The sequence below is a fragment of the Pinus tabuliformis genome, chromosome 8 (assembly GCF_031772625.1).
Source record: "Pinus tabuliformis cultivar Carrire ecotype Pingquan chromosome 8, CPIR1, whole genome shotgun sequence".
Classification (NCBI taxonomy): domain Eukaryota; kingdom Viridiplantae; phylum Streptophyta; class Pinopsida; order Pinales; family Pinaceae; genus Pinus; species Pinus tabuliformis.
In genome coordinates, this window is record NC_142294.1 from 186169075 (window position 1) to 186193184 (window position 24110).

General features: G+C 38.5%; 1 protein-coding gene and 1 pseudogene across 3 annotated transcripts in view; both read right to left on the minus strand.

The window, feature by feature from the left end:
• The window catches only part of NUA (nuclear pore anchor), a 340816-nt gene that overhangs the window by 265914 nt on the left and 50792 nt on the right, over positions 1 to 24110 (minus strand). For all 3 annotated transcript variants that reach the window (XM_089371934.1, XM_089371933.1, XM_089371932.1), the window contains exons 7-9: positions 11911 to 12000; positions 11688 to 11765; positions 11207 to 11331 (exon numbers count right to left, since the gene is read on the minus strand). In XM_089371934.1, the coding sequence (XP_089228060.1) occupies positions 11207 to 11331; positions 11688 to 11765; positions 11911 to 12000 (293 nt within the window). The remainder of the gene's footprint in view (positions 1 to 11206; positions 11332 to 11687; positions 11766 to 11910; positions 12001 to 24110) is intronic.
• On the minus strand, positions 1225 to 7609 carry LOC149234763 (uncharacterized; annotated as a pseudogene).

Sequence of the window (24110 nt, forward strand, 5' to 3'; positions counted from 1 at the left end):
TACATCTCTATGTTGACGTTTGGTTCTGGTCTTTCAGTGGTGCAAGAAATTTCTTCCCTTCATGTTCTTGTGGATGAGGTATCTCTAGACTATGAAAATTATTTTTCAGAGAATGGTTTGGTTTGCAGGTGAAACATAAACGTTGATAGCTTGTTGACTTAATGTAAAAATACACAAGTATTTGTAACAATAATTTATTATAAATATAAAATGTATAAGTGATTATTGTTACAATGAGGACCCACATATATATACCTAAGCATGTGTCATTTTGTGACTGGGCATGTCTTTTAGACATGCCTTTTCACTTAACTTAATGACTATTTAACATAATCAATATTTGATTATTTAATATTTACATTTATTTTATTTATTTTTTTGTTATGGATTATATTCATAACATAGCCCCTTCCTTCAAAAGCTTTGTCCTCAAAGCTTATTGTCGGCAGTTTCCTTTAGTTTGCATTTGTCATCTCAGCATATGTAACTCGATGCCATTGGCACCTCTGCCTGTATAATTCGCTTGGTAACACTATCTTGAATACAAGGTTATCGATTTTTTTTTATAACCCTAATTTTATTTTTTTTAATAGCTCTAATTTTTATTTTTATTTTAATAACTCTAATTTTTTTATGTTTTTATTTTTTTTATATGATTATGTAATTATAAATTATATATTTATTATATAATCATATATTATATAATTATAATTATATAAAAAAATTATATGTTCTAACTATGCTATAACCCGCCAATCACCGTGTCTGATCGAATAGCAGGGTCACAACTGTTGACCGGCTTAACTGATTGTGAAAAGGGACGGTGGTGTATCGACTGTTCCCACACCACAGAGCATACGCCACAGTACACAGTAATGCAGACCGAGAAACCCACAAACGACACGTTGGGGTGTGGTATTCCATGTCACAGAGCACACGCTCGGAACTAGTCACAACAGAGCAAATCAGTGGCAATATCGACCAGTTCAACGCTCCTATGAGACCGGCACACAATTGACGTCAGACAAATGTTGACAGTTGTTCCATGCCAGAACCCATAGACGCAATGGTGGACGCAGCAGAGATGAGGAGGAAGTTAAGAACATAATTTGTAACATCAGCAATGTGGACTCCAACTTCAAAATTTCCATTTGGGAATCCTTGGCAGCATAGTGCAATATCAATATCCTTGCAACCAGGTGGATCCACACTGAATACTCTCAAGTGGCGTAGATCCTCTCAGTGAGGATCACTCAAATCTTCTAGTTGTAATGTCCAGGGAAAGGGTGGCAGGCAAGCTAGAACCTGTTCAAAAAATTCTCTTGTGTTGATGTCGTTCTCAATTAGCAAAACCACAATTTTTGTAGCACAATCACCTATTTCTCCCATCTCAAAAAGGAAATCAATTGAGTTCATGTGAGCACATTTCCATTTAAGAAGCCCATCATGTGTGCGAGGAACATATGGATCGTCCCAACCCTGAAATATAAGGCCATCTGCTTGATGTGAGAGCCTTGGGATGAAATCCTTTAGTACTTTACCAACTGCTGAAAGCATCCAAAAATCTTTTCTTCTGACCCAAAATGCTTCCATGTCATAACAATATAGTGCATTCGTTTTAATGTCATGAGTCTGAGGTTCAATTATTTCCTTCTCTATTAGTTTCCACCTCTCGTGAAAAGGTAGCTTTATCTGAGATTGTTGATTAAGCATCATCAAATCATACACCAAATATCGTCTATTTTGCTCGTGCGTTTCAGGTACAGTGTCAATTATCATTTCGCCATCCAGTAAGGTAAGGTGATGAGATTCAAAAGAACCCTGTGGCACACCCCTTTTAGGGAAACAGAGTTGAACCCTACGAATGTTGAACTTCCTATCAATCAAGTAACATCCATCACGTGTGATAAGCATCATATATCGAGTTCCATCAGCTTTCCATGTGGCATAATAATACTGTTGCCTCAAGAGTTGTAGGTGTGCTCTGTCCAATGAAACTGGCTGAGATCCTGGAAAATGAGAATTTCCATGGGACTCTACTCCAAGCGCCATACAACAAATCTTCTGCATATCTGTTTGTTGAGCTAAAGGAATTGCATCACCTAGGATATCATCATTTGTCATCAATTCATTTTCTTCCTCAACTTCCTACAAAGCAGCGACAATGTCACCATCATCATCTTCATCCTCCATTGCATTGCCATTAAGATCAACACTAACTGATCTTTTCCATTTTGGTGTGGAAGGGCAAAGCATTGTTTCTGGTTTTCTTTCATGATAAAGCCTAAACAATGCATTAATATCATCCTGTTTATAAATTCCTTTAGTCTTGCAGCAGCAAAGTGCCGCAAAGCCTCTTTAACAGTCATGCTTTGTATGCGAACAAGACAATTAACAATCATAAACCCAGTGCGATTATGGCCATGGGTAAATGAACCAAAATATACTTGTCCTGCCCACTTTGTTTATGATTATGGAAGAAACACAATGCCCCGTACACAAAATTATTTACAGATTCATTGTCTGGAACCGCATCTCATCTTTTGCATGCAATCTTGAAATGTTTGATGCCCCTGTTTGACCAATCTAAAGAATGATAGTAGCGTGAAGTATTTGTCAGATCAAATATCAAACCGAGTTCTCTCATCAAAACCCGTTGTTGGTGCAACACTTGCTTGAAAGAATAACTTCTTCCAAGAGGAATACAATCATTAAAGGCCTCCCCCAGAGGCACTTTGGAAGGAGTTAAGTTTGCAAGAGGTTGACCAAGCTTCAGAACACCTCCCTTGGGATTCTCTTTGTCTTCTTCAGAGTCAGTGTTATATTCATGATGGAATTGAAGAAGTTCCTTTTCATGTTCTTTTAAAAATTTCAAAATTTTACGATCTTTTGTTGAAGTATCTCTCACTGTTTCTTGTGCTCATCAATCTTTAACTGCAGTGTCTTACCAACGGAAGAATGATAGTAGTGTGAAGTATTTGTCAGATCAATTATCAAACCGAGTTCTCTCATCAAAACCCGTTGTTGATGCAACACTTGCTTGAAAGAATAACTTCTTCCAGGAGGAATACAATCATTAAAGGCCTCCCCCAAAGGCACTTTGGAAGAAGTTAAGTTTGAAAGAGGTTGACCAAGATTCAGAACACCTCCCTCGAGATTCTCTTTGTCTTCTTCAGAGTCAGTGTTATATTCATGATTGAATTGAAGAAGTTCCTTTGCATGTTCTTTTAAAAATTTCAAAAATTTAGGATCCTTTTGTTTAAGTATCTCTAACTATTTCTTGTGCTCATCAATCTTTCACTGCAGTTTCTTATTTTGGCCTTGCAAAGCATTACCAGCATCATCTTCTTCTTCTGAATTATCTTCCGCAATTTCACTTCTAAATATATCTAAGAAGTCATTCTCTCCCTCGCAGGGTAGACCATCGCTTTCTGAGACTGTGTCCTCAATGGAAGTATCATCTTCAGTGCCTTGTTCTTCCATCTGGACTTTTGCCATAGCAGCAGCATCTTCGACCTTACCTTCTGAAATTTCTGCTCGAGAATCTTCTGCAACACTCTCATCCATATCAAGATTAGCTTCATCAGAATCATTATCTTGATCCAAATCATCCTCATTCACATCAAGATCATCTTTATCTGAATCCTCATCTTGATCTGTATAAGCTTCATTGGAATCATCATCTAGATCATTTTCCTTATTATCGATTTCCTTTCGACATGCTTCAACTTCTGCATATGATTTTTCTAAACATTGAAATGCTTCTTGAACTTTACTAAACTGCTCGACGCAATCAAGACGTGAATGTAATGGCACATTGTGCAGCGAACAACGTTCAAAGGCCCGCATGATTATATTGTGTGCCATGGCTCTGATACCACTGAAGCATAAAAATTGATAGCTTGTTGACTTAATGTAAAATTACACAAGAGTATTTGTAATAATAATTTATTATATATATAAAATGTATAAGTGATGATTGTTACAATGAGGACCCGCATATATACACCTAAGCAAGTGTCCTTTCATGATTGGGTATGTCTTTTAGACATGCCTTTTCACTTAACTTGATGACTATTTAACATAATCAATATTTGATTATTTAATATTTACATTTATTTTATATATTTACTTGTTATGAATTATATTCATAACAGCAAGTTTAATTGGTTATGGCCGCAACTGGCCAATTTGCATAAATGGATCTCTGAGACATGGAAGCCCCTTTTGACTCACAAGCTGAAATTTTCCCCTATGGCACGGGGTTTCTTAACTATGGTTTTTGAAAGGATTGAAGGCAAGAAGGCTATATGTGAATCTGAGTCATGGTTTTGGGGGAGCATTGGCCTTTACATGCAGTCCTGGTCTCCCACTTTTGATCCAGTAACAGTATCAATTTCTACAACCCCAATTTGTGTAAGATTGTCGAACCTTCCATTCCATTTCTGGAATCACACATCGCTTTCCTCCATTAGTAACATGCTGGGAAAATTCTATCGTAACTGTCCTGAAACAAGAAGAAAAATTCAAGAATACTTATACCTGCATTTGTGTGGAGATGAATTTCAGCTAGGGTTTTCCCGCAAAGATTAATTTGATGGATCTAACTATGTTTGGGTCCAAAAGCTCGAATAAGAAAATATTTCATTTCGGTGTAGAGCATGTTATGAAACGGATCATGTGATTAATAATTGCCCCAAGCGTCCTCAAAATAGAAAATATCAAAAAAAAACCTCAAAGGCCCAAATGGTGCGAAGGTGCACAAGGCAACCACTATATGGTATTCAAAGAAGAAGAACTTAAGGAAATGAAAGACCCAAAAGACAAGTAGGAAGCAAATTTAGTCAAAGAAACCACAATCGCAGCAACAAAATCTAAGAAAAATTTGCTTGCAAATGTGGATACTTCGGTTGCCAGTAAGGATTCACTAAATGCGATCTTAGTAGAAAAGCAGCAAATGCTCATGGAAAACTGATTACCTTTGGAAACCACAAGGAATCTCATTGAAACGGAAACTTCTTGGGCAGATTTGGGTTGAGCCTCTATATGCTCAATCTCGAACCTGCAAGGAAGATTGGAATATGTAAAGGTTATGGCCTTCTAATCCAAATTTTTTAATACAAATATCTATATGTTTCGTTTAAAAAAAAATAGTGAGGACTCCAATCCTATTTTACAACAAAACAAGCTCCCACCTATACAACAAAACCTTTGACATTTTCAAGGCTCCAACCTTGAACAGATCCAAGTTGCTACTTGGTCAAAATGACAACTCCAATACTCTCAACAACTTCCAACCTCCAACTTGGTCAAAAATAAGGACTCCAATCCTTTCAATAGCTCCAACTTGGTCAAATCAAAATTTTACAAAAAATACTTATTTCAAAAAGGGCTCCAAAATGTCTTCAACAATGCTTCAAGGACATTTTCAAACATAACTTCTAAAGTTGCCTTAATAATCAAGAATGCTTCTACAAATCTCCAAAATGCTTCAATTGATCATCAAAAATGCTCCATGAGGCTTTTAAAGATATTTTCTCTAAATGAAGTCCAAGATCTATCCAAGAGGGTCTAAAAGACCAACTTCCAACAAGGTCGCAATTCTTTTGCTCCACAAGACCGAGATGTCTGCACAAGATAGGATGAAAGTACTACTCAACAGAGATTGCTCGAAGACCAAAACTATGAGCTTTCCACAGGTGTCTTGTCACAGGTTTCCAAAGTCGGAATTATGTGCTCCATTGGGCCGAGTTTTTGTCCCAACCTTAGGATGAGTTCTATCACAAGGTCGAGGTTTGTACAAGCCGAAGATTCTTCACAAAGTCGAGGTCGGGACAAGCTGAAATTTCTCCACAGAACCGAGGTTTGTACAAGTGATAAGGGACTGAAATCTAAAGTTTGTCGTAACCTCAGGGTTGAGCACAAAAGGTCGAAATCTGAGGTACGGGTTGAACCACAGAAGAGTATAACCCCACAAAAAAGTATAATCACAGCTCCAAAACGAATCACAAAAAAAATAACCAAAACAAAAGCTCCTTGATCCCTCTTCTTGCCTCCTTGAACAGCGCCTTAGTTCGCGAGTTGTGAACTAATACACTTTCTTGCTTCAGATCGAATGTCTTATTTGTATGCTTCAAAGAGCTACAACTTGTATTTATACGAATTGAACCTTACATGAAGCGACATGTCTCTTGGAAATGGACCAACTTGAGTTCATGTAGCCTCATGTAGGCCGACTTGAAAAATTCATACCTCATCAACGAGTAGGAGTTAGAAGGTGAGTAAGTGCTTGTTGGATAGAGCATAAAGTCCTCTACACTCTTATGGGATTAATTCCTTGAGTTGGTGCCTCCTTTTACATCAATAACAATAATTCTTTCAACAATCTCCCTCTTTGTTATTGATGGCAACAATCTGCTCATATGTTGCTCCTATCATCGTGTTCCCCCCCTATCATCGTGCTACTCCCCCTCATATGTTGCTCCCCCCATCATTACGCTACCCCCTTATCATATACTCCCCTTTGACATCAATAGCAAAGGGATGCTCTAACGGGGTGCAAGAAAGTTGACCCCTATATTTTGACGACGATGTTCAAATGCTTCTTGTGATAGGGGTTTTGTGAAAATATCTGCAATTTGCTCCTTAGTGTTGACATACTCCATTTTTATGTTCTACTCTGCAACTTGTTCTCGAAGCAAGTGATACTTGATTGGGATATGTTTTTTCTTTGAATGCATGATTGGGTTCTTTGAGAGGCTAATTGCACTAGTAGTGTCACAATAAATGATGATAGTTTGATTTGCTTCTATGCTAACAACCTTCAAGGCTTCCTTCATCCATAAGATTTGTGTAAACAATCTTTTGTTGTTATGTACTCAGCTTTGGTTGTAGAAAGAGATATAGATGATTGTTTCTTGCTAAGCCAAGACACAAGGGAATTTCCCAAGAAGAATGCATTCCCACTAGTACTCTTTCAGTCATCAACGCTTCCTACCCAATCATGTTGTCAAGGTAAGGGTTGTGCTCTTCGGGTACCATTGTCCAAAATCAAGAGTGATTTCTAGCTATCTGAGTGTTCTCTCTATAGCTAGCATATGAGATTCCTTTGGAGATAGGTTGTAATCATAGGTGTGCACACAATAGCACAATTTTCCATCCCAAACCTATAATCATAGGTGTGCACACAATAGCACAATCTTCCATCCCAAATCGCTTAAGCATATCCCTGAGATATTTTGCTTCTGATATGAACATATCCGCTTTGGCTTGAGTTACTTAAGTCCAAGAAAGTAAGGCAACTCACCAATCATCAACATTTCAAATTCTTTTGACAAGTTTTTTGCGCAAATTTATGACTCATTTCATCATTATTTCTCCCAAAAATCAAATCATCCACGCATACTAGTGTGATTAGCAAATTGCCTTTGTCCATCTTGATCTAACGATTGCTTCTTGCAACTCCTTTCTTGAAGTCTTGACGTTGAATATAGTGATCAAGTCTAGCGTAACAGGCTCTTGCATCTTGTTTTAATCCATACGGGGCCTTCTTCAATTTGGAAACAAAATCTTTCCCTTCTGATAAGTCAAACCCTTCTAGTTGTTCCATGTATACTTTAGAAATGTTGATTTAATATCCCTTTGATAAACATTGAAGCCTTTGGAGCAAGCAAATGCCAAAAACATCCTTACGACTTCTAATCGAGCAACAAGAGTGAATGTTTCTTCAAAATCAATTCCTTCAATTTGAGAGTACCCCTTGCACACCAACCTTGCCTTGTTTATGATGATTTGTCCTTCTTCATTCATCTTGTTCTCGAACACCCATTTGGTTCTTATGACATTCTTGTCCTTTGGACAAGGTACTAGCTCCCATTTTCCATTCTTTTTAATTTGATACATCTCTTCTTCCATTCCTTTTATCCAATGAGGGTCCTTGCTTGAGTGAAATTGTTTGCTTCTATTGTGGATAGTAAGGCAATATCATTTCTTTTTGTTGTATTTGTACTCTTTCTTCAAGTTTATATTCCATCATTTGCATCACAAATAATTTGATCTTCTAGATGGTGTTTTTGAATGAACTTTTCCCTTGCTGGAGTTTGAGATGGTTCTTTTTTATTTTCCAAGTCCTTTCTTCTTTTGCAACATCTTCTTCTAGATCTCCAATGATAGGATCTTCTCCATTGATTTCAACTTCTTTTTTCAAGAAAAGCTTCATCAAACTTTACATCGATACTTTCAACTATATTTTACAACCAATTGTTGTAGCATTTGTAGGCCTTGCTTCTTATAGAGTATCCAAAAAAAATTCCTTCATCAACCCAAGAATCAAATTTGCCTTGTGAATCATCAATGATCTTCATAAAACACTTCCAAATATTCTAAAATATTTCACTAAAGCAAGTCTTCCTTAATTCATATGGAGTTAAGTATGGGGGTTTACGCAGTGCATTATATTAGATATCATTTTCTGGCTCTTGAGCCAGAGGAGTTCTGGGATGGGTGACCTCTAGGGAAGTCCTGGTTACCGGGTGCAAGCCCCGGAAGTGATGATTGATGCTATGTGATTCATTTCACTAGTTTCAATCCCACTTCTTCACCCCTGTGAGCATCACCCGATGCAATGAGTGCTAAGTGAACTATTCAAAAATCATGAGAAATTAGTCAGTTACGACTACCTCTCATGGAAATGGTCATACGTGAATGACTTACTTAATGCAGTGGAATCCCAAAAATGATATCTCATATGGAGTTGTCAATATTTACCCAAAGTTATGCTTTGTTTATAGTACATATAGCTACCCCAACTGCTTCCCCACCAAATTTAGGTTGTAAATTAGCTACTAATAGCATTGTTCTTGCAGTCTCTCGTACAAATTTATTCTTTCTTTCAACCACTCCATTTTGTTGTGAATTCCTAGAAACAGATATTTCCCTCTTGATTCCATGTTTTTCACAAAATTCATTGAATTCCCTAGGTAAATTCTTCACCTATTTCTGTCCTTAAACATTTGATATTTGACTCACTTTTTTCAACTACTACTTTGAAGGTTTTAAAACATTATAGTGGTTTTGACTTAACTCTTATGAAAAATACCCACATCATTTTAGTATAATCATCAATAAATAACATAAAGTACCTTTCTGCTTGTAGCGCTGGAGTTTTGGTTGGCATGAACGGATGCTCTAGTTTATTAAATGCCATAACTAGCTTTCATCTACTTCACTCATGTAACATTTTTCTTCTTGAATTTCATTGAGAATATATATATATTATTTGTTGTTCTTACTCCTCTTCCTACCAATTTCCCTGAAGATCATCTCCAGAAGACATACAAGATATCTCAAAATCATTTTTCAAGAGTATAAAAAAGTACTACAAAATATGCAAAAAGAAGTTGACAAAATTACCACTAACAAGAATGAAGAGTTTTCTCGACTTAAATACCATAGTGAAAAACTCCTAACGAAAATTAGGAAGCTTAAGAAGGACAAGAAGTCGTTGGAAAACAAGGTACAACATCTTATCGAGACGGAAACATCGAAATCCTCAAATGTAGAAGTTCAAGTTGAAGAGAAAAGAATGAATACCAATCCAGTGAATATCACAACTCAAGAGGAAGACAAGCAAATTGAAGAAAAAATACATTCAAATGTCGTAGTTCAAACAATGGAAAATCCAAATGAAGATTTTGTAACCAACTTAACAACAACAATACTTGAAGTAAATCATAAAGATGGCACACGCATGATAGGGGAGAATCAAACCACAAGAACTCCTTATCGACATCCAAAACACAAGAACAAACAACTCAATCAGTCTATATATCTGTGCCACTCAGAACAGAAACAACTAACTTATGTTCCAAAGAACATTGAAGTGTGCACAATTCAGTTCAATGATAACAATTCATCACATGTTTTTAGTAACCGAAAGATTCCACAGAAGATTGATTTAGGATGGTTGGATCCCTTCTCTCTTCGACAATTTTATCTATCACTCAAAGAATCCTAGCATCATGTATCAACTAATATGACGATTCAAAGAACTCCGAAAGATACAAAAAAATTAAAAAACAAAGAAACAGATGACACAACTTGTCAAGAAATAAGCTTTGAGGACAAAGCTTTTTGAAGAGGAAGGCAATGTTATGAATAAAATATATATAAAAATTAAATAAAAATAAATTATAATGATAATTGTAATAATTTTGATTAATTAGTGATTAGTATAGAAGAGGCATGGCTCTAAAGACATGACCATTTGTGAAGAGGTACCTGCCTAGGTATATAAGCAAGCCTTCACCCTTATTTGTAATCATCTCATGTCTTTTATACATCTCTTATATAATACATATTTGTCCTATAATGGCTATTTACATATATCAAATCTTGTAGATTTCTACTGCATATATGAACCGTGTTCGTTACATTGGTATCACAACATTCCTCTGAGCATATGAACTTTGTTCGTAACATTCCTCCCGTATGGTGGTCTTCCTCTCTCCATCACATCTCAAGAGGAAGGAGACAGTGTGGGCACCGTCCTCCTCTCAAGCTTCCAACGCCAAGACTTTACTGCCTATTGTGAAGCCCATTTAATTTGTTGAGATAGGTAACGCGAAGTAAATGAGGTGGGTGTGGCCTGGGTTTTAGCACATCACAAACAACCTCTCCTCCTCAGATATCTGAATCCGTGTCCTCTCCTTCAGCTCAGTTGTCATTTGCATTTTTACATAAATTACATAAACAAATTTACATTGTGATATTTACATGAGGTGCAGCAAAAAGGGCTGTTACAGTGGCCTAGGGCTTCACTGTAACTGTGACACTAAAAAAATGAACAATGATCATTACAGTAACACCCATGTGGAGAACAAACATGCATTGGACCCTTAGGCCTCTTGATTCATACTGATCCATGCATAACCAAGTAATTGAAAGATGAGTCCAAAATGTTCTACCCAAAAATAACAAGGAACTGCCTAAAGCAGGAGTGTCAATGTGTAAAGACACATGGCGGTAATGAAAATCAAAATTATCTATATAACAGCTTATAACAATACTTCAATGTACTCCCAAGGAGGAATGTAACAGTGCTAACTATTCCTGCTGCTGTAACAGAGTCTCTTGCAAGTAAAATCAAATAGTTCTGACCAAACATAAGTATAAGAAGGTAAGAGCGAGTGATGTGCAGAAGGCATACAATTGGTCCATATTTCTATCACTCGAGTAAGTGACCAATGCAAGTGAATCACAATCCTTTTGAGCTTTGAGGGCCTCAATCTCCGCTCGCATTTTATCCAGCTTCTCCTTTAATTCTGCACTCTCCTGGAGTCATATGATTAAAAGAAAGAAGGAAAATTACACCATCAATAATTGTATCATATTGCAAACACTTCAATCATTTTATTAAATCCACAGAACACTGCAGGAAGCATTTCAGAAACATTTATTTTAATCAGGAAGTGAGGGTTAACCCTGAAAATGACCTAGTGGATTCATATTCTAATAATTCATTAAGATTAATAAATAATTAACTGTCAAAATAATTTATAAAATTCTAATGAACTAAATAATTAATAAGATTCCTAATGAACTAAGATTTTCTGCCTAGTAAGTCTAGAAAAAAATTGCTACTATTCCATATTAGAGTTTCATAGTGAAGCAACAGTCCAAAACATTACCTTTGCTAACTCCTCTCGTGTTGAGTATTCTTTCTGAAGCTTATCTTTATAATCAGCTTCAACCTGACTTAAATGAGTCTGCAGAACAAACACAGTGTAACATACCAAAATATCCATTAATGAAAAATTTTCAACACAGATATGATAGATGTATCTGTATGCAGAAAACTGGAAATAGGTCATTCGCCAACATTTGAATTTCACTATCATTCACTGCACTTACTTCTAAAGCTTTGATGACACCGTCGAGCTCATTTGCCTTCTGACGCCACTCCTCAGAGCTCTGCTTGTATAAATCTGCAAGCTTGGAAGCCTTCACAAACAAGCAATAATATTCAATATATACAGAATCTCCTTTCACACAAAATTATGTCAAAAATCCTTAATATTTAGAACACTTCAGGGGATATATAGAATGTTCCATTAACATATAATTTACCTGCAACTTAATGTTAACGTATGTACATCTTCCTTAAATGCAAGAAGACAATTTAATATCAAATAAGCAAACAATATTCAACAAACAGACGGGAAACAGGAAACTAATCACAATGTAGACAATAGCAATAATTATTATAGATAAGATCAGAGAATATTATTCATATCCACAAATGACAAACAGAAGGTCAAAAAGACTAAGTACAATCAGTAGTCATCAAACTATAGGATTGACTAGAAAACTCCTAGATGCTAAAGGACCAAGGACATAATGTAATAGAGTCACATGTCACAATCCAGCTTAACCCTAGGTCTATTAAGCAGGGATTAAAAACCTCCAACCACAAACCTTTCGATGCTTAAAAGATTCAAGGATAAAATGGATCTATGCTAGCTTTTTTTGGGCACATTCCGGTAATTAATAAATGGTCAGCTCCTTCTTTTAGTGTTAGCCATGCTTTATGTCTTACTGCTAGTGTTAGTTATGCTTTATGTCTTACTGCTACTCCTTATTTTAATACTGAATAATAAATCAACTCTATTTCTCCTCTTTCTTTCCAAGGTAGTCTATCATGGGAAAATTAATGAACCCCCTAAAATTGCAGTAGATTACAACAATTCATTACAGTGGTGTTGCAGTTATTTTGTTGTCAACGTGCATAAGAACCCCAGTTGGGAGCAATATTCTAATATTTCCTATTGAACTGGACATGGGCATATCATTTTATTGGGAAAATTCAACAATCTTGGTGGCCCTTTCAATTGGACCTAGGAGAATGTTAATACTCAAATGTATTTCCTCCTAAGAGGTCACAGGTGCAAATCTAGAGGTTAGTAGGTGTTGCGAACATCTCGATAACATCCCAATTTTATCGTGAAATCACGATTTTTTTGGCCTAGCTGATGTTTGCCGATTTTGACCGATATTTTGATGGTATTGTTACCTACCACTTTGAGGGTGATATCCCTAGGAGAATTTTTTTCTCCACGATGGTCCTCAACCGGCAGCCCCTTGCAGCCATCAACTAGCTCGTTGTGCCATTTCAATACCACCTAAATCTGTATTGATTGTATATTTGAAGGTGGGCCTCCCGAACCCAAAGGTATGTCATGTCATTTGGTAATTGAGTATCAAGTTTACTTATCATGGACACTTCTGCGCATGGACTAATGGGGGAATTCGGCAGAAAGAGTGGGCATAGTTTGTGATTATGTCCCCTTGGCCTCTTTTGGATGTTACCCTTGGCTCTTAGTCCAATGGTAACTCCTTTACTAACCATTGGGTTTTAGGGTGGTACAATTAGGCAAACCCCAACTTTGGTTGCGTGGTCCCTCTCCCTTATCCACATATATCATTCCCCTTCCACTTGTTATAACCCCATTCATCATCTCTCCCACATGGGTCCACATAGGGGCCTCCCCATTCCCTTGCCCCCACCTTGGGTTAGGCTTGGAACGATGCCCCTGTTATATAAAAATTTAGTATTTGTAAACGAATTAGTTAATTAGGGCACAGGGCATGATCAGAGATCATGCCTATTCACCAAGAGGCACGTAGGGCTGTATTTAACCCCAGGCCTCTCATCCTGTAAATCATCCATTCATATTCATTATTAATAAATACATATTTTTATGTCAATTGTTGGTTTTTCTGTGCCACTTGGTATCTGAGCGAGTTGTTCTTCATTACTGGAAAGGATCACAGTTTTTTCCAACACCGTTATCCCTTCCACGTGCGTTATCCAGGCCGCCATCATTCGTCGTCCCTTCCACTACCCCCGCGTCCACGACCACTGCACTCTCAGCGTGCAGCGCCCTGTCCGCAGCCCTGCAATCCTGTCCATAGCCCCGCCGCCCTATCCGTAGCCGCAACCTTATCCATAGCCCCACAGCCTATGATATCGGATTCATCCAAAATAGACCACGTGTCCAAATCCCACGAATTCAACACAATTCGATGAGAATTTGATTCCTAAAATGGGACACCACATGTCCTAATAGGACACAATCGAATCCTGGTCGTGTCCTGATTTTGGGATTCAAATCCCAAAAAAGTGAGGGTTTATGAGGTTTATGAGGGAGGGTTTATGAGGTTTATGAGGGCTTATGAGGTTTGTGAAGGTTTGTGAGGGTTTATGAGGTTTGTGAGGGTTTATGCAAATATTTGAATTTTGTATGTACTATGCATGCTATAATGTTACTAACTTACTTTGTAAACAGTAAAACTAACATCCAGATGAAGATCTATGTTTGAAATCAATGAATCTGTATCATTAATGAGAATTTGTGTAAGAAATATCTAATTTTGAATATATATATATATATATATATATATATATATATATATAATAAAATAATATATAACGAATCCTACGTGTCTTGTTCCGGGGGGTCAACGTGTTCGAATCCGACACTCGAGTCCCCGTATCCTACGAATCCTGAATCCCCGTGTCAGGTGACTTAGACCACAGCCCTGTCCGCAGCCCCACAACTCCCACATTCTATCTTATTCCCCGTCGTCCGCCAGTTACAACCACCTCACCCGCCACGATTCCCCGTACCTCACCCACACGCCCGCATCTCAACTGAACGTCGCATTAATATATGTAACTATATAGTATATAATTATAATATATAGAAAGAGATATATATACTTTTAATATAGTTCATATATTTAAAAAAAGACTATATGTTATATAATTAAATTAATTAATTAATTTAATTATTTAAAAAATAAAAAATGAAAACCAAACACCAAAAAAAAACTTTATGTTATAAAATAATTTCAATATATAATAAAATTAATTGATTTTACTTTATTATATTAAAAAAATAAATAAAAAATTAGTCCAAATTAAGAAAGAAACTTTAAGCTAGTGGACAAATATACACCCCCACAAATCCGTTCAATGTCGTCGATGACAACGATTGGTTTCAGCAAAAAATTGATTGATCTTGAGAATAGGATTACTAGCCATTCCACTGATTTTAACCAAAAATTAATCGATCTTGAGAGTAACGTTACCAGACATTCTGCAGATATAAGAAAGCTTCAGGATACGACAAATCGGATAGAACAGCAGCTCGGGTAGAACCATATAAATCCGGAACGAATCATAATCAGGCAATGACAGTGCTGACGGTTATGTGTGACAGGATGAAGATTACACCCGAACAACTACTCTAGGATGATGGGAATAATCAACAACACAATTCATCAAATTCAACAAATTCTCTTGAAAAAACCGAGTCTCCAAAAAAAATCATCCATGCACAGTCAAGAAAATAGTAATGCCACTTTTTCAAATGAGCAGCTCTGGAATTCATTCACCAATCAATACCCTCTTTTTGCTCCACCGTTAGTGACATATCAACGAAGAGCAAAAATCAAGCTACCCAAGTTCGACGGTAACGAAAAATGCAGCGTTGCGTGGCTGAATAAAGTAGAAGAATATTTCGAGATTTACGATATTGGCAATGATGATGAAAAAATTAGGCACACTTCCATGAAAATGGAAGGCGAAGCATATAATTGGTATATGTGGTGGAAAAAGACGACACTCGCTATCAGTTGGAGAAAATTTAAGGATGTATTCTTTAAAAGATTCCAAGGTTTCAAAGAAGAAGAGTTCTTTTCAACACTCATCAGATTGCGACATAGAGGAGATGTGGATGAATACACTTGAGAATGGGAGACCTTAGCAACATGAATACCTGGGTTATCCGAATCTCATCTAATCCAATCATGCATCTTCGAGCTTAAAACTCATCTACGAGTAGAACTTGAGCTTCATGACATTACGTCGATAGAAGTAGCAAGACAAAAAGCAAAAGCTGCTGAAAAATACACCAAAGAACAAAATAAATAAATAAATAAATAAAATAATAATTAAAACAAAACAAAAAAAATTGTGGTCAAAACCGGAAAAAGTATATTCGAGACAAAGCATTCCCCAATCTGTGAATACGGATAATACAATATATGTTCCACCACATCTTCGTGAAGGTGAAAAATCTAACATGGAAATGCAAAGCATGAAAGAAAGCAAGTGCAAACGTTGTGGCGAAAAGTGGGACCCTAAACATAGGTGTGCTAAAGGAAAAGAGACAAGGAACCTATATAACTGTGAAGCAACAAATGATTCAAACAATGATGAATCAGAATAGAAGGAATAAAATATGCCACAGAATTAAATGACGAAAGCATTCCGCAAGTGTCATTATCAGCGATGACAGGGATATCGCAACCCCCAGACTTTAAAATTAAAAGGACATATAAAGAAGAACAATGTAGTGGTTCTCATACACTCTGGTAGCACCCACAATTTTTTAGACTCAACTATGGCAAAGAAACTCAACATTTTCACATTTCCCATGCCCAACATGAAGGTGATGGTAGCCGACGATAAGAAGATTGAAAAGGTAGGGAAATTCCATAACATCAAATTGCAGATTCAAGGCTTTAATATAGGATCTTGGTTCTACATTATACCATTAGGAGTAGATGCGGTCTTAGGTATCCAATGGCTACGAACCCTAGGCACTTACTCTGCCAACCATCAAGAGCAATTTATAAGCTTTAATTGGGAAGGGCAGAGGTACAAGTTATATGAATTCCAAGCACCAAAAAATCAAATCGTGTCATCATCCCAAATGATGAAAATGATTCAAAAAGGAGCACCAGCTTATGTAGTACAATGTCACCAATTAGAAATGCTATCTGCAAAAGTGATCGGCGAAGAGTCACTGGAAGTACGAGAGCTAATTCAGAAGCATGAAAATGTATTCCAAGACCTGCCCATTAAAATGCCTCCTAGAAGGGAAATCAAGCATACAATAGAAGTCAAAGCAGGATCAAACCCCGTTAACATCAAACCGTATCGATATCCACATCACCAAAAGACTGAAGATGAGAGATTAATCCAAGATCTTTTAAAATGTGGGATCATCTCAAAAAGTAGGAGTCTGTATGCTGCTCCAGTGGTATTGGTAAGGAAGTAGGATGGATCATTCATAATATGCATTGAATATAGAGGATTAAACAAAATAACGATTAAAAATAAATTCTGAATTCCCTTTATCAACGAAATGTTGGATGAACTACATGGAGCAAAATACTTCTCAAAATTGAACTTAAGGTCAGGCTATTATCAAATGAGGAACAAGTTGGAAGACATACCAAAAATTGTGTTCTAAACACACAAAGGTCACTACGAATTTAAAGTAATGATCTTTGGGTTAACCAATGCTCCAGCAACATTCCAAACCACTATGAACGAGTTATTTCATCCATATATTAGGAAGTTTGTATTAGTATTCTTTAATTATATTTTAGTTTACAGTAAAACTTGGAAGGAGCACCTACAACATTTAGATAAAGTTCTCACACTACTGAAAGAGCATTAGTTCTATGCCAAGAGATCCAAATGCACCTTTGGGGAGGAAGAAGTAGAATTTCTTGGACACATAATATCCCAAGAAGGAGTGAAAGTGGACCCTAATAAAATCAAGGCTATAAAGGAATGGACCAAACCTATTACTATATCCAAGCTCAGAGGGTTCTTAGGATTGACTAGATATTCTCGAAGATTTATTAAAAACTATGCACATACGACTGCACCTCTAACAAACCTTTTAAAGAAGAAGCAATTTCAATGGAATGATGAAGCAGAAAGGTGTTTGAAGAACTGAAGGAAGTTATGTCTAATGCCCCAGTATTGGCAACTCCAGATTTCTCTAAACCATTTATCATCGAGTGTGACGCTTCCGGGTTCGGTATAGGTGCAGTGTTAATGCAAGAAAGGCATCCAATAGCTTTTGAAACCAGAAAGCTCAATAAACGAGAACGTCTTACGTCCACATACAACAAGGGAATGCTCGCTATTATGCACGCACTGCCCAAGTGGAGATAATATATTTTCGGGAGTAAGTTCTCCATTCGAAAGGACCATAACAATGTCCAACACCTCCTTCAACAAAAAACACTTTTCGAAGAACAACAAAAATGGATTGAAAAAATTGTCGCCTTTGACATGGAGATACTACATAAAAAGGGAAAAGACAATGTAGTAGAAAATGCCCTATCTAGGAAGGACGAAGAACCAACATTACTTGCATTCTCTGTTGTTGTTCCTGAATGGCTTAATGAGATTCAAAGTGAGTATGGCAAGAATCCAGAAATAACGGCAATAATCAATAACCTTCCAGACAACTCGAAATTTGAATGGAAGAACGATATTTTGGATGTTCCTTGTGTTGGACAGCGAAAGATGCACCACACACTCCTCTGGAACTACGTCACCCTCTCTGGAACTGCGTCAGCCAAGCAGCTCTTAGTCTGTCCCACTGAATCACCTCAGCGCAGTCCCTGAAGCTCTCTGCATCCTCAGCGTCAGCCTCTGCGGCTTCTACGTCAGCTTCTTTGGCCCTCTGCACTAGCCTCCTTGGCCTCTGCGTCAACCCTTGCTGCCTTAGTGTCAACCCTCCTAGACTTTACGCTACCTCTTACGACACTTTGTTGCCTCTCTAATATGTATTCTTCAGCCTCTTGCTGAATTGCCCCTCACTGCAACTAATCACTCACTCAACTTTCTCATCAAACCATGCCCTCGAAAATCAAATTCTTGATCTCTCTTGGTGTGTCTCCAACTGACCTTCAAGCCTCCTCTTATACTTTTCTTGTTGGCGATTCAACGGCCGAGGTTAAGTCCCTAATCAACAGCTAAGATTAGATCTTGCTTGATCCTTGTTATTTAGAACTTTCTCACCCATATTACATTAATACACATTAATATTTTAATTTTCCTATGTTTAGACTTAGGAACCCCATTAAAAATATTAATTATTTTAATATCTCTTCATCCGGGTGGAATTTCTCCAAACGATTTATAGGTCTTGGAGATCTCATGTGCCCTAGCCTCTCCACTAATTTCCATGGCTAGAGCACACATTCGATGCTACCACAAATCAACACTCCCTCTTAGTGAGGAATGTGCTCTAGTAATGCTTCACCATAGAAGCATAACACTGATCTTCCGCATCGGCACCTGTGTTGATGCTTGGCTTGCTGCCTCACACCCCCTGCACTGTTGTCTCCTATACTGCTACATCTGTACTGCAGCTCCTTCTCATGCATCATGTTGCCCATAGCACTGCCACTACTAACTGTTGCACTGCAACTCAGTTACCGAGAAGTAACTGACTTCACCCAATTGCTGACAACCTAGTCAATCTCGAAGCCTCATGATGTTGAAGCAACCTCTATTGCCATCCTGTGCACCCTTTGTTGCCACTACGCTGCTGCAAACACCTTTGTGCCTCTTGCACTGCTACAACCTCCACTGCGCTGCCTCTGATTTCTGCACTCTAGAACTGCCCTGTAGCTCCATCACACCTTGCTCCACTCGACACTTGTCATCATGCTACTGTCATTAAGGGCTCTTGTAGTTGTATGTGATCCAAGAGTTTGGGCACCTCAAGGATCCTACCCTTACATGTAGTCCTCTTGACTACAACTCGATGTCTCCCCACCTCTTCTCTAGAGGTGCATGAGCACTCATGGCATAATCGTCATCAATCTCGACATCCTTCTCCGCATTTGTTGGAGCTACCTTAGAGTCAGAAGCTTCTCCCTTACCTTTCTTCCTAGGGCACTGACATGAATAATGTCCCAACTCCCCACAATTGAAGCACTTGACCTTGGAGATGTCCTTCTTCTTCCTCTTCCCTTGTTGTCCCGCAGATGCCAGAGCCACATCCTCCTCCTCCTCTTTCTTGACTCGAACTCCCTTACCACTACTCCCGCCTTGGTCAACCTCTTGATCTCTTCCTGTCGAAGAGTTGCCCACATCTCTTCCCTACTGGGGAGAGTTGCTCTGCCCAAAATGCTTTGGACAAACGTCTCCCAGTCCTCGGAGACTGCATTCAAATCAGTCATGACCATAAACTTTGGATCCAGTGTAGACCCCATGGAAATAAATTGGTCGCAAATTCTTTGCAACCTAAGGAGGAAGTGATCTATCTCCTCTCCCTTCTGCATCTGATATGACCTCAGTCGATTCTCCAATAGCATCTTTTGTTTCATGGAAGAGCCCTGGTATAAGGTGGTCAAGATGTCCCACATCTCCTTTGTTGTGTTCTGTGGTATGACATGATCATGCACTTCACCCTCACCTGGGCCTCCTCATAATTCTCATTCTCAGCTGGGTCAACTGGGATAGCCACTACTTTGAAGGCATAGTCCTTCATGCAATGTATGTCCAGCACTACCAGGATCCCGGCCTTCCAGATGACAAAATTGGAATCCTCGTCCAACCTGTCCTGATCCCTTAGTCCGTTCACTGTAATCTCTGCTCTTCTCTGCTAGAATCCCTCTGAGTCCTAATTACCCTCCTGGAAATCCTCCTGCCAACTATCGAACCACTCCTCTCCAATCCTCCTTCGCCGCTGCAACTCGGATCTGGATTTCTTGACCAGAAATCCGTCAAGGTAGTGCTTCCCTCTACGTTGGTTTTATCTCCTTAGACATTGTTCAGCACCGACAGAAACAACGACCAACCAACGCCTCAAATCACAATCTGCATAGCTCCCTTAGTCCCGGCAACTGAAGAATCTAAGTCCTTCAGGTTCTGCACAATCCCGACGTAGGCTGAAATTGCTCCTCCCAGCCAACTCTGTCACTCCTTCATCGCTGAGAAGGATCACGTGGCTCTGCATGAGCCTGTTCTGCCTCTGCGTTGGCCCTTCCTTTGGGTCAAAATGCTGACACAGGCTCTGCATCTCTCTCTAAGCACTGTGTCACTTCTCTTGTTGCTTCAAATCTGGAACAATGTTGTCTCTTGGGACAACTGCTTCTGCTGCAAATTTTTCAGATTTCTTTTGTTGGTGTCTTCAGTCCTCTTGTGATATGCAATCGCTCTGATACCATGTGAAAATTTCTAAATCTAATACATCAGAAACCCTACTGCAATATCTGGTTTATTATCTCCTACTTGTTCCTTACATTAACAAGTTTTTAAAATATAAACATCAAAATAAACAAAATTGCAACCTTCACAAATATACAAATCAGCAACTGAATGTACAGAGACAACACAAGGGACACCGTTATTTTTGGAAATCATCCCCAAAAAAACCCTATGCAGGAAAACATGTGCAACATATATGAGGGTTTTATTATTAAGCAGATTTCTGAATACAACTAGGGTACCAGAAATGGCTCACCCTTAAGAGAATATCCTTGGCAGCAATACCTCTATCCGGAGACAAATATTCTGATTGATTAGCAACCAAATGAAGAATCCCACAGCGACTCCAGTTATTCCTTGTGCTGGACAGCGAAAGCTACACCACGCACTCCTCTGGAACTGTGTCACCCTCTCTGGCTCTGCGTCAGCGAAATCAGCTCTCAATCTGACCCACTGAATCACCCCAGGGCAGTCCCTGAAGCACTCTGCGTCCTCTGCGTCAAGCTCTATGGCCTCTACGTCAGCTTCTTTGGCCCTCTACGTCCTCTACGCTGGCCTGGCCTACTTAGCCTCTGCATCAACCCTTGTTGCCACTGTGTCAGCCCTCCTGGGCTCTACGCTACATCTTCCGGCACTCTGTTGCTTCTTTGATATGTATTCTTCAACCTCTTACTGAACTGCCCCTCGCTGCAATTGATCACTCACTCGATTTCCTTAGCAAACCCTACCCCAGAAAAGTGAATTCTTGATCTCTCTTAGTGTGTCTCCAACTGACCTTCAAGCCTCCTCTTATAGTTTTCATGTCGACGATTCAACAGTCGAGATTAAGTTCCTAATCAACGGCTAAGATTAGATCTAGCTTGATCCTCGTTATTTAGAACTTTCTCACCCATATTATATTAATACACATTAATATCTTAATTTTCCTATGTTTAGACTTGGGAACCCCATTAAAAATATTAATTATTTTAATATATCTTCATCTGGGTGGAATTTCTCCAAATGATTTCTGGGTCTTGGAGATCTCATGTGCCTTAGCCTCTCCACCAATTTTCATGGCTAGATCACATTCGATGCTACCAAAAATCAACAATATCCACTAGGGAAAAGAAGCTCAGATCACGAGTAATTAAAGAGTAATTGATCAAGTGGAAGGACTTACCAGTAGAAGAAGCTTCTTAGGAAACTGAAGCATTTCATCAACAACATCCGTCATTATGTATGTTTTGAGAACAAAGCTTCTTTTTGGGAGGAATGCAATGTTATATAAAAATTTAGTATTTGTAAACGAATTAGTTAATTAGGGCACAGGGCATGATCAGAGATCATGCCCATTCACCAAGAGGCACGTAGGGTTGTATTTAAGCCCAAGCCTCTCATCCTGTAAATCATCCATTCATATTCATTATTAATAAATACATATTTTAATGTCAATTGTTGGTTTATCTGTGCCAGCCCGGAAGGTTGAACCAGCTGAAAAGAAATGGTACCACAAGATGCAAAAGATGGTCGTGACAAATCCATTTAGCACATGAGCGAAAGACAATACATGAGCTCTATCCCATATCTATGGCCATCACCCTAGTTCCATAGGGCCCTAGATGAGCCTCCTTTGTCATTTAAGAACCCATAATTGTCCCAACCCCTAGTAGGCAATGAATTGCCCTAACCTTAAATGGGGTATTTGTTGTTATATCTTACACATCATGCTCTTATCCTTTGAGCCTCGAGCAGTTAATCGAATAAAAATCATAAAAGGCAAAAGGCATAAAAAGAAGGGTGGAAAATCAAGGCAGGGGCACCTCATGTACCACGATTGCACCCTCCTATAGATTATATACCCAGGTGTGCGCTTCCCTTTCTCTAGCTATCCTTGTACCCCAATCTGTGACCCAAGATTGCCCCTCTTCATTCCCTATTCCATCCACCTCTTGTCACATGCCACCACCATTTGAAGAGTGTACCTTGGACATACTATCCACTCTAAAGGTAGAACCATCTAATAAGGTACCTGGTTAACCCCTTGGGCATGTCATTATGAAGTGTCCACGTGTTAGCCATGGTTTGTAAGCTCTTTTACCCGATTACTTTAATTACTTGTTGTGTTGGAAGGCTAGGGGACACATTGGATCTTATGCAAGATTGCAGATGATTTCCATTCTGAGTTTAGTCTCCCTATACAAGGTCCTGACTCTCCAGAGGGCTACATTGGCACATGTAAGGTGTGCGTTGAGAGCCATGGGCCTCAACAGTAGTAGACAGCACTCCATGGAACCCTAGAGATTGGTCGAGATTCACCTATTGGACGAGGAAGATGCATCTGGTTCATCATGCCCAGTCGGCTCCAAAGTTGTACCATGCACTTGGCAGATGACCTAGGACTTGTATGTTGATGTGGCATCTCTTATGTTATCATTTGAGCCCTTACAAATGGTCTACAGGCATCTTCAATCTACTTGCAGACCCATGAGGTTATTTGAATGCCCCCACACCCACTGAGAGCACCCTAGGTTTGTTGTTTGGAGAATGAGGGGCCACCCCTTTGTCCACCACTTTTGAGGGTCCTATTCATCATTATTGCACTTATGTACCTCATCAAGCCTCTTGGAGGGCCCTATGACTTGCATTGTTTATCATTTGACCTCTTGAGAGGCTTATTATTTTATTTATGAACTAGTTTGGTGGGATTGTCACCAAAAGTTAGTTACTTTGCACAATATTTTATTTTAGGGGCTAATGTAGGCCCAATTAGGTAGTTCGAAATCTTAAAGAGTGTATAAATAGGAGTGACATGAATTTATTTTTTATCATCACTTGGATTGGATCATTCTCTCTCTTGAGAATTTCACATTTCCTTCTTAGTGGACGAACTTGGAGCATGGATGAATTTTGATGTTTGGATTGCATTTTCTTATCTTTGAGCTTCTTAAGTGGCAAATGTATTGATGGTTGGATATATTCTCTTACATGTAAGCACAATTTTGGTGATATTCTCTTTTACTTTGTCACATACATTGGT